The following is a 9,682-nucleotide window of genomic DNA, read 5'->3' on the forward strand; positions in this document are numbered from 1 at the left end:
TTAAGATACTAGTATTCAGCTTAAGTGCAATTTAAAGGCTTAACTAGGTTAATTAGGCAAGTCATTATATAATGATGGTTTGTTCTGTAGACAATCGAAAACAAATATTGCTTAAGGGTGCCAATAATATTGACCTTAAAATGTTCTATTTCTAATTCTAACTACTTTTATTCTAGCCAAAATAAAACAAAGAAGAAAAATATTATAGGAAATACTGTGAAAAATTATTTGCTTTAGTAAACATTATTTTAGAAATATTAAATAAATAAATAAACAAGCAAATAAATAAAAAACAGGAGGACTAATAATTCTGACTTCAACTGTATGTCTTAATCCTTACAAATTTTTCACTATCAGACACAAGAGTTGAGGAGGAGACAGAGAAGCCCAAGCTCACATGTGAGCTCTGTGGATGGGTGGATTTCGCTCACAAGTTTAAACGCTCAAAGCGTTTCTGTTCCATGGTCTGTGCTAAAAGGTAGGAGATTCAACACTAAATCTAATGCTTTAATAATTTGCTCATTCAGTTAACATCAAAATGCAAACCAGTAGTATATTGATGTGTTTTGCAGTCGTTTTAATCAGTATGATCTCTTAATCAGGTACAGTGTAAGTTGCACGAAGCGGGTTGGTCTGTTCCGCCCAGACAGAACTAAATCGACTAATCAGATAAATCAGTGGAGGAGGAGGAGGTCTCATAGTCCCAGAGGGAGGGAGGCCAAAAAGCAGGTGAGCAGCTACTTTGGTCCAATTGTGCATGCCACAGTTATTTTATCCAGATATAATAAAGTCTGCATGAACTGGAAGTTGCTGAGACTTTAATCTTAATGTGTTGATGTAATTCATACTGAAATAGAATGGATTACTGAGTAGGGCTTACTTTTGTGCATCGTTCTCTCATAGCCATAGAGAGAGAGAGATTTGCGACAAGTCCAAAAGGTTTGATTGCCATGTAGACTCAAATTAGTTTCAGGAAGTGTTTAATAATTTTAAATAATGTTAAAACATACACAATCTTATTTTTAGAAACTTTATCTCTTTCAAAAGTGTCAAAACAGTCATCTTCAACAATGGCTGCGTCCGAAACTGCATACTTCCATACTATATGGTATGCTAAAAACAGTATGCGAGTCTAGTAGTATGTCCTAATTCACAGATTTTAAAAATCATTATGCAAGAAGTACCCGGATGGCATACTACTTCCAGGCGAGATTCTGATGTGCACATCCTGTGCACGCTGCGCTATCCCATGATGCCCCGCGAGAGAATTCATGAATGGGAGTGAAGCGACACAAAAATGGCGGATGTAGTACGTCCGAATTCCATTCATACTACTCACAATTATACTGTCAGAACATACTTCTTTAACAGTTAAGTTGTACATTTAAATTGAAATTGCAATACCTACTAAGTAGTTGACGATTTCAGACACAGCCAGTAACTCAGCATGTTACTGTTAAAAAAAGTTGCATTGTGCATCTCACTCTTTCTCTATGGCTCTACTCATAGCAAACTAGAGGAGTGTGGTTAAGGTTATTGATATTCAGTTGCTATGGAAGCCCTCAAGTTGATGTCAACAAAGGATCGCCACTCCAAACCCAGAAGCAAATGTAAATGGTCAGACTTTAATTGAAGATTACCAAAACAAACCTTTTTTTCAGTGGATTAGCTTGCACTGATTAATTACTGACTTAAGCTTGTTCTTGAAAAAAATCTTTGCCTTGCCTTAGAAAAGATAACCCATTTTTTGAAATACAAAATTGATATAGACCTTTTTCTTGGAATGCAAAATTACCCATTATGCTTTGCGTGTATGCGCAAGGAGAATGCGAAGAACTTCTGGTCGGTAGCTGATGCGTGTAAACAGTCACATTTGGACAGCTTTAAAATTATAGTTTTAATCTATTTTACCTGCTTTTATCCTCTTTGAACTAATACTGTTGTCCATCAGCACCATCTCCTGGACTGATCATTTAAAAAATGTGATCTAATAGGATGGAAAACAGCTGCTGTGAGGCATTTCCTCTCGTTGTCAGACGACATCTTCTGCAGTTTAAATGAAGCCTTGTCATCGCTAAAGTCAACATTTTCTCTTTATTTCAAATATGTGTGTGTGTGTGTGTGTGTGTGTGTGTGTGTGTGTGTGTGTGTGTGTGTGTGTGTGTGTGTGTGTGTGTGTGTTAAAGAGCCGCTGAGCTAACAGCTGACAGGCCGGGAACGCACACACACACTGTATTTCTGACAGCAGACACGTGAATTAGGAGAACATTTTTCTCGTATTTCTGACGCGCTTGAACCACATGTGACCGATTATAACGGCTTTAACAGACACATTTCGTTGTGTTGTCACAAAAACACTCTGTTATCCATTAAAAACATCATTGAAACTAATTTTCGGAGCGCAAATTATCAGTTGTACACGCTGTAAACAGAAGTTTTTAGCATTCTACTGGAAGCTGGTCGCTATGGCGCCCTCCATGCAGCAGCCATGAAAAAGGTCTATATTTTGGTCTATTTGAAAAGTATTCTATGACTTTTTGGAGAATCTAGTTTATAGATTAGTCAAATATGTTATTGCTGTATTATTTAATATTAGTATTCATATTTACTTATTTTTCTTTTTTGATTCAAAGTAGATTAAGTTATTTTGAATTTATAGTATTCTTGTTGGGGTTTTTAATAAACCTTTGTCATTAAAAAAAGTTATGGACTTTAAGAATAACTATGTGAGCTAGCAAAATAAACATTGCTTCACACAGACTTTAAAGCAAATCATCCTATTTTTGTTACTGCATAGTTATTGTTCTTTTTGTGTCTTTTTCTATATCTTTCCAGCGGCTTTCTGTATCTCAGCAATCTCAGGGAGAATCTATATCATCACCTCTTCAGTCTCAGCCTAGTCAGGGAGAGTCAAGTCCGTGTTCGGATATATCCAGTTATGAGGAAGCCACTTCCCCTCTCTCTGCTGCCAGCTCTGGGCCAGTGGTTTCTCAAGGTGTGGTTGCTGCTAATGAACCAGAAGAGCTTCCTCTCCTCAGTCAGCACTTCCTGCCCTGTGACCCCACTAAATGGAATGTGCAAGAAGTGTTTGAGTTCATCCGCTCGTTGCCAGGTAAGGGGGTTTTATCATTATTTGGGTATAAAATGTAATAATCAGCATCTGGCAATAAAAAATGGCTTGATTATTATTATTAATGTTAACAAATTCTGATGAAGCCAAGATAAAGACAGACCACTCTAATGTTGTTTGTCAGTTGTATTTGTAACATTTTGAAGGCAGTCTATTTCAAAAGCTAAAAACTACATTACCCATGATGCTGTACAGAACATTCCACCAACTGAAGCAAAGAATAAAATACAGTAGATGTCAGTAGCTCCACCCACTTTCCTAAAGCAGTGCATGAAAAGCTAAGTTTGTGCAGAAAAACTACATTACCCATGATGCTGTTTAGAACATTCCACCAATTAGAGTAATGGATAAGTGCAGTTTATTTATGAACTAATTGCGAGAGGATCACGTGCTTTTGATCAACACTGCTGGCACCTCCTTAGCTCCGTAATCTGCCCTATTGGATGATTACGGACGCATTATAAATAACCAGAGCTTTTCACTTCAGTTATTTTCGTCTTGAAGTTTTCCCCCCTTTCTCCCCTACTTCCCACCGATAGGGCGATGCGATAGTTCCGATAGGGTGACTCTAGTTCGGATAGGGCGACGCGGCAGCCCAGTGGCTAGCACTGTTGCCTTCCACCGTGCAAAAACATACACCATAGCCAATTGACCAGACCAAATTTTCACCCAAGACAACCTTATTTTACATTTCTCACACGGTGACAAGCAGGGGACTTCGAGACCTACCTGAGCTTGAACTCCCCTCTCGCCCTTCTAACCAGTGGGAGCTCTGGGCTCGAGGATATTACGAGCTCAGGGCTCTGTCCCGGGACAGTATGCCAATTACGCTTTATTATTCATCAGCTAAGTGAGAACTCTTGAAAATAAATATCTGTAGCTCCACCAACTTCCATAAAAAACTGTGAATGATGCAATCCCATTAGTCTTCCTACACTCTCAATACGTTTGTAAATATATTAATGATTTTAAATAAGAGTTTAGATTTATTTTTAATGTAGTTTCTATAAATAGAACATACAACTTTAAATGAAACTTTATACTTTAAGTCAACTGTGTCTTTCGAAATGATTCAGTTGATTTCCCTCATCCCTTGTGCATCCTCATGGACATTTCTGTCTTTTTTGATTTTGACGTAGCTATTGTTTCCCTCTATGGACTTGTTTAACTTTTTCAAAATGATACACAAGGCAAATCAAGCCATCAAGTACACAAAGCTCTATATTTGTCAAATTTTCCAATTTTTTATTTACTTTCCTTCAGCTTAGACCCTTATTTAACAGAGGTCACCACAGTGGAATGAACCAACAACTATTGTGGCATATGTTTTATGCAGTGGATGCTCTTCCAGCTGCAATCCAATAATGGAAACCACCCATACACTCTGACATTCACACACAAACTCATACACTACAGCCAAAATTTACCCAGTTTACCTATAGCGCATGTCTTTGGACTGTGAGGGAAACCAGCGCATGAAGGAAACCCACGCTAACACAGGGAGAACATACAAAACTGCACACAGAAACTGGCCCAGCTGGAACTCGAACCAGCAATCTTCTTGCTTTGAGGCGTCACCACTGAGCCACCATGCCGCTTGTCCAATTTATATATAGTTTATATAATATCATGATTCTCCTTGTAGTTAGTTAGTTTGTTTAGTGGCTTATAACACTGACAAAGTTGTACAGTTTTGGGGGGGAGACAGCACTAAAAGAGTGGACATGCACTAATGCACCCTATATGAAGCAATACACTTGAAATGTTTTTGAAGACACAACCATACAACAAGATATATTACAGTTTCCACAAAATTAATAAGCAATAAATAAATTAAAATGTAAAATATATTATAAATAGTGGACAACATGGTGGCTCAGTGGTAAGCACTGTCACCTCACAGCAAGAAGGTTGCTGGTTCGAGTCCCAGCTGGGTCAGTTGGCATTACTGTGTGGAGTTTGTTCTCCCCGTGTTGGCCTGGGATTCCTTCGAGTGCTTTAGTTTCCCCCCCACAGTCCAAAGACATGAGCTATAGGGGAATTGAATAAACAAAATTGGCCAGTGTATGTGTGAGTGTATGGGTGTTTCCTAGTAATGAGTTGCAACTGGAAGGGCATCCGCTGTGTAAAACATATGCTGGATAAGTTGGCGGTTCATTCTGCTGTGGTGACCCCTGATGAAAAAAGCCAAAGGAAACTAAACAAATGGATGAATATTCATAGATAATTAAACCAAAAAGGGGGTCGCCACAGCAGAATGAACCGCCAAGGGGGTAAGATTTTATTTAAATTTTTTTGCTAAATTGATATTTAAGGGTCATTTCATTTGTGTGTCTCCACAATTAGGTTGCCAGGAGATTGCAGATGAGTTTCGTGCTCAGGAGATTGATGGACAGGCGCTGCTGCTACTGAAAGAAGACCATCTAATGAGTGCCATGAATATTAAACTGGGACCCGCCCTCAAGATATTCGCTCGCATAAACATGCTGAAAGATTCCTAGCCTTGAAAAGGCAGTACGTGTGTGTTTGTGTCCTTTGATGTCGCGACTACAGCTCCCAACTGCACTACAACAGTTTTTTAAGAACTAATAACAAAAAAAACCTTTAAAAATATTGGGGCTAAAGCCCAAATCCACACCTCCTAAACAGAAGACCTGATGTGACATCAGCTGGAAAAGAAATCGACCCAACTACCTATGAAGAACCGCACAAATAGTGACTTGATGGCATTATTAATCAGTGATTTGACATTAAATTCTGACAGGATTTACCAAGTAGTACCGCTGCTCAGAGGAAATCTTCATATAAATGTTCACCGCAGTCCGAACAGCTAATTTTATCCCACACTTGATCACACGTTTCGGCCCAGATATCTCTGGGAATGTACATTTGTCGTTTTCAGGTATGATTTCATCTTATTGTACATGTCAGATGCTTTTTGTACAGTATAACATGTTTAAGTAAATTATTCTTACTTCTGTGTGTGAGTATTTGTAATTGATTCACAACAAACTGGTGCTATTTCACTGTCACATTTACATTGAGAAGACTTGAATAACAGAAGCACAGTAACAAAACATTCGACTTTGAACCTGCAAACTGATACATGAAAGGGATCCAGTAAAAAAAATAATAATAAAAAAAACTGTCAACAGCGCCTTATTGAATGTGTGACTCAGATTTGGAGATGCACATTAAACTGTACTTGTCTTGGATATTGGGAATGATGCTATGTTTGGTTTTAATCGTGCCTGGATTTGTCATTGTATGTTGCTAGAAAGGATTGTGATGATGGATTGTGTTTTTTTTTAGTACAATGCTTTGTGAAATGCCTGTATTTATCAGATGAATGAAATTTGTAATATAACATTTTTTAATGAAGGATTTGTCTGTTTTTTATACATACCTTTTCTTATTTTTCCAATTTTCTTTTAATGCATATACTTTATTCCATATCTAATTTGCATGACGTTATTTACACTTGCTGGCCATTTTATTAGGTACACCTGTCCCAACTGCTCGTTAACGCAAATTTTTATTCAGTCAATCACATGGCATCAGAATGGGAAAGAAAGGTGATTTAAGTGACTTTAAATGTGGCATAGTTGTTGGTGCCAGACGGGCTGCTCGGAGTATTTCAGAAACACGCACAACCATCTTTAGGGTTTACAGAGAGTGGTCCGGGAAAGAGAGAATATCCAGTGAGCGGCAGTTCTGTAGGCACAAATGCCTTTTTGATGCAAGAGGTCAAAGGAGAATGGCCAAACTGGTTCGAACTGATAGAAAGGCAACAGTAACTCAAAGAACCACTCGTTACAACTGAGATATGTAGAAGAGCATCTCCGAACACACAACACGTCCACGTCCACGCCACTCCTGTCAGCTAGGAACATGAAACTGAGGCTTCAATTCACACAGGCTCACCAAAATTAGACAATAGAAGATTGGGAAAACATTGCCTCGTCTGATGAGTCTTGATTTTTACTTCAACATTAGGATGGTAGAGTCAGAATTTGGCGTCAACAACATGAAAGCATGGATCCATCCTGCCTTGGATTAACGGTGCAGGCTGGTGGTGGTGGTGTAATGATGTGGAGGATATTTTCTTGGCACATTTTGGGCCCATTAGTACCAATTGAGCATCACGTCAACGCCACAGCATACCCGAGTATTGTTGCTGACCATCTCCATCCCTTTATGATCCCAGTGTACCCATCATCTTCATCCAGCAGGATAATGCGCTGTCATAAAGCGTGAATCATCTTAGACTGTGTTCTTGAACATGACAATGAGTTCACTGTACTCAAAGGGCCTCCAAAGTCACCAGTTCTCAATCCAATAGAGCACCTTTGGGATGTGGTGGATCGGGAGAGTCGCATCATGGATGTGCAGCCGACAAACTGTGTGATGCTATCGTGTTAATATGGACCAAAATCGGAGGAATATTTCTATAACCTTGTTGAATGTATGCCACAAAGAACTAAGACTACTCTGAAGCAGGGTTTTTAACAAAGATCCTAATGTCAAATTTAAGACCATTAAGATTTTAGGACCTATAACACTATCGAAAACAAAGAGAAAAACGCAAAAAAAGAAAAAATTCACAAAATGAGTGCCAAAATAAATGTATTCAAATTGAACAGTACTGAAGACAGGTTAGATGCATTATTTAACTACAGGAAAAAAACAAACAAACATCTAAAGGCTGATTTATACTTTTGCCGGGTGCCTCATCGCGCATCTTCGCTGACTGGGCTCACCTCAGACGAGCCTCTTTAAAATGACAGGGGAAGTCAATAGAAAGCCACCGTAAAGTCAGACAGATAAACAAAGCGGTAGGATGTTTCCAGAACTATGTCATGTCATATTAATATCGTGCAAGATTTTTAAACTAATTATTTATATTATTTTAATAAATTATTTTAATGATTTTAAAGATTTTTATAACCATTCAAGATTTTTTAAAATCAAACTTTGATGCATCACTTGCTTTTGTTCATATCTCGGACAGTTCTACCTATTAAAGATAAATATTAATAACTACAAAACATGGGTTGCTCTACAATTATATTTTTATTATGGAAAGAATAAAAATAAATAAATAAAAAAAAGGTACTTACTAAAAAAATACTGACTTTATTTTATTTTGTCCTCTCCACAATTTACACATTACTGGCTTGTTAGTTTCTGTCCTATACTTATGCTACAAAGGCAATAATGGTCCAACATTCCTGACTATTGTCATCAATAAAGAGAGCATGAGAGCACATCAGCTTTCAGATTAATTAGCGCACATACGGCCTATAAAGAGCACATCAGCTTTCAGATTATTCAGCGCACGTACGGCCACCTGACCAACCAAAGGACCCAGGGTCCAACTGACCAGTCAGAGCACACAGGCAAACTGACCGATCAGAGCACCCTAGCACTGTGTTCTAACTTTGCACGATACAGCACCGCAGCACGCAATCGCAGTCTTTTGGAGAGGGTGCTCGCTGCAGAGCCATTTGGGGGGAGGTGGGCTCCAGAGAGGGGGAGCATGAGCTGTCGCTCCTCCTCCTGTAAGCTGTTTTAATGCGTACACCAACCCCACCCCTTACCCTACCCCCAGTGACATCACTCGTAGAAGAAGTGCAAAAAAGGTGGAGCTCAAGCTTAGGCTCCCCCTATCTGGAGCTCACCTCTCCTCGAATGGCTCTGCAGCGAGCACCACTTGGTCTTTTCAGAGTTAAAAGTAGTTTTTGTGCTAACCATCGCGATGACGTGACATTTCAATTATACACACTGTTTCTATTTCTGCGACACATGAGTAAGTTGCGTTGAATGTTTTGTGAAATTGTGAGGGCACGGTGTGAGGCACTTGACCAAACAGTGCACACAGCTACCTCCTGACCAATCAGAGCACCCCGGGCCATCCGGCCGATCAAGAGAGCACATCAGCTTTTAGATTAATCAGCGCACGTACGGCCCACGAAGAACACATCAGCTCAGTTGTTTGGTTTATGATAATTATTCTGCCCAATTACATTTGGTCCCTTAAAAGGTGGGAGGCATATGCAAACTGATGTAATTCCTACTGCGTTTACCTGATTTGGATGTAAATACCCTCCTATTAAAGCTGACAGTCTGCAGTTAAAGCACATCTTGTTCGTTTAAATTTAAATCCATGTGTTGGTGTATAGAGCCAAAAATGTTAGAATTGTGTTAATATTCAAATATTTATGAACCTAACTGTATTCTGGATTTATGGATGGGCCCCAAAATAGACAATTAATTGCCAATGCTAAATTTTATGAAAAATTGCATAATCACGCTTATTTCTTACTGAATTAATCATCCTCCAAATTTCATAATAGTGAGAGCTCTGTGCGCGTATGTTTCACCTGTGCTTCCCCCAGGCCTAGCTCAATGTCCTTCAGGTCCTCCAGCAGCAGTGTGGATTTCTCCTGCACTCTTGTTTCACCTGTGCTTCTCCCAGGCCCAGCTCAATGTCCTCCAGGTCCTCCAGCAGCAGTGTGGATTTCTCCTGCACTCTTGTTTTACCTGTGCTTC

The 9,682-nt window shown here is 39.1% G+C and overlaps 1 protein-coding gene across 6 annotated transcripts in view; it reads left to right on the forward strand.

Moving 5' to 3' along the window:
* The window catches only part of phc2b (polyhomeotic homolog 2b (Drosophila)), a 62,019-nt gene extending 55,507 nt beyond the window's left edge, over nt 1–6,512 (forward strand). For 5 of the 6 annotated variants that reach the window (XM_005172100.5, XM_073952756.1, XM_009302666.4 and 2 more), the window contains exons 12-15: nt 358–478; nt 603–729; nt 2,836–3,112; nt 5,477–6,512. In XM_005172100.5, the coding sequence (XP_005172157.1) occupies nt 358–478; nt 603–729; nt 2,836–3,112; nt 5,477–5,631 (680 nt within the window). In that variant the 3' untranslated portion in view covers nt 5,632–6,512. The remainder of the gene's footprint in view (nt 1–357; nt 479–602; nt 730–2,835; nt 3,113–5,476) is intronic. The other variant, NM_201202.3, reaches the window with a different exon arrangement.
* The last annotated feature ends 3,170 nt before the right edge of the window (nt 6,513–9,682 follow it).

The sequence above is a fragment of the Danio rerio genome, chromosome 6 (assembly GCF_049306965.1).
Source record: "Danio rerio strain Tuebingen ecotype United States chromosome 6, GRCz12tu, whole genome shotgun sequence".
NCBI classification, from domain to species: domain Eukaryota; kingdom Metazoa; phylum Chordata; class Actinopteri; order Cypriniformes; family Danionidae; genus Danio; species Danio rerio.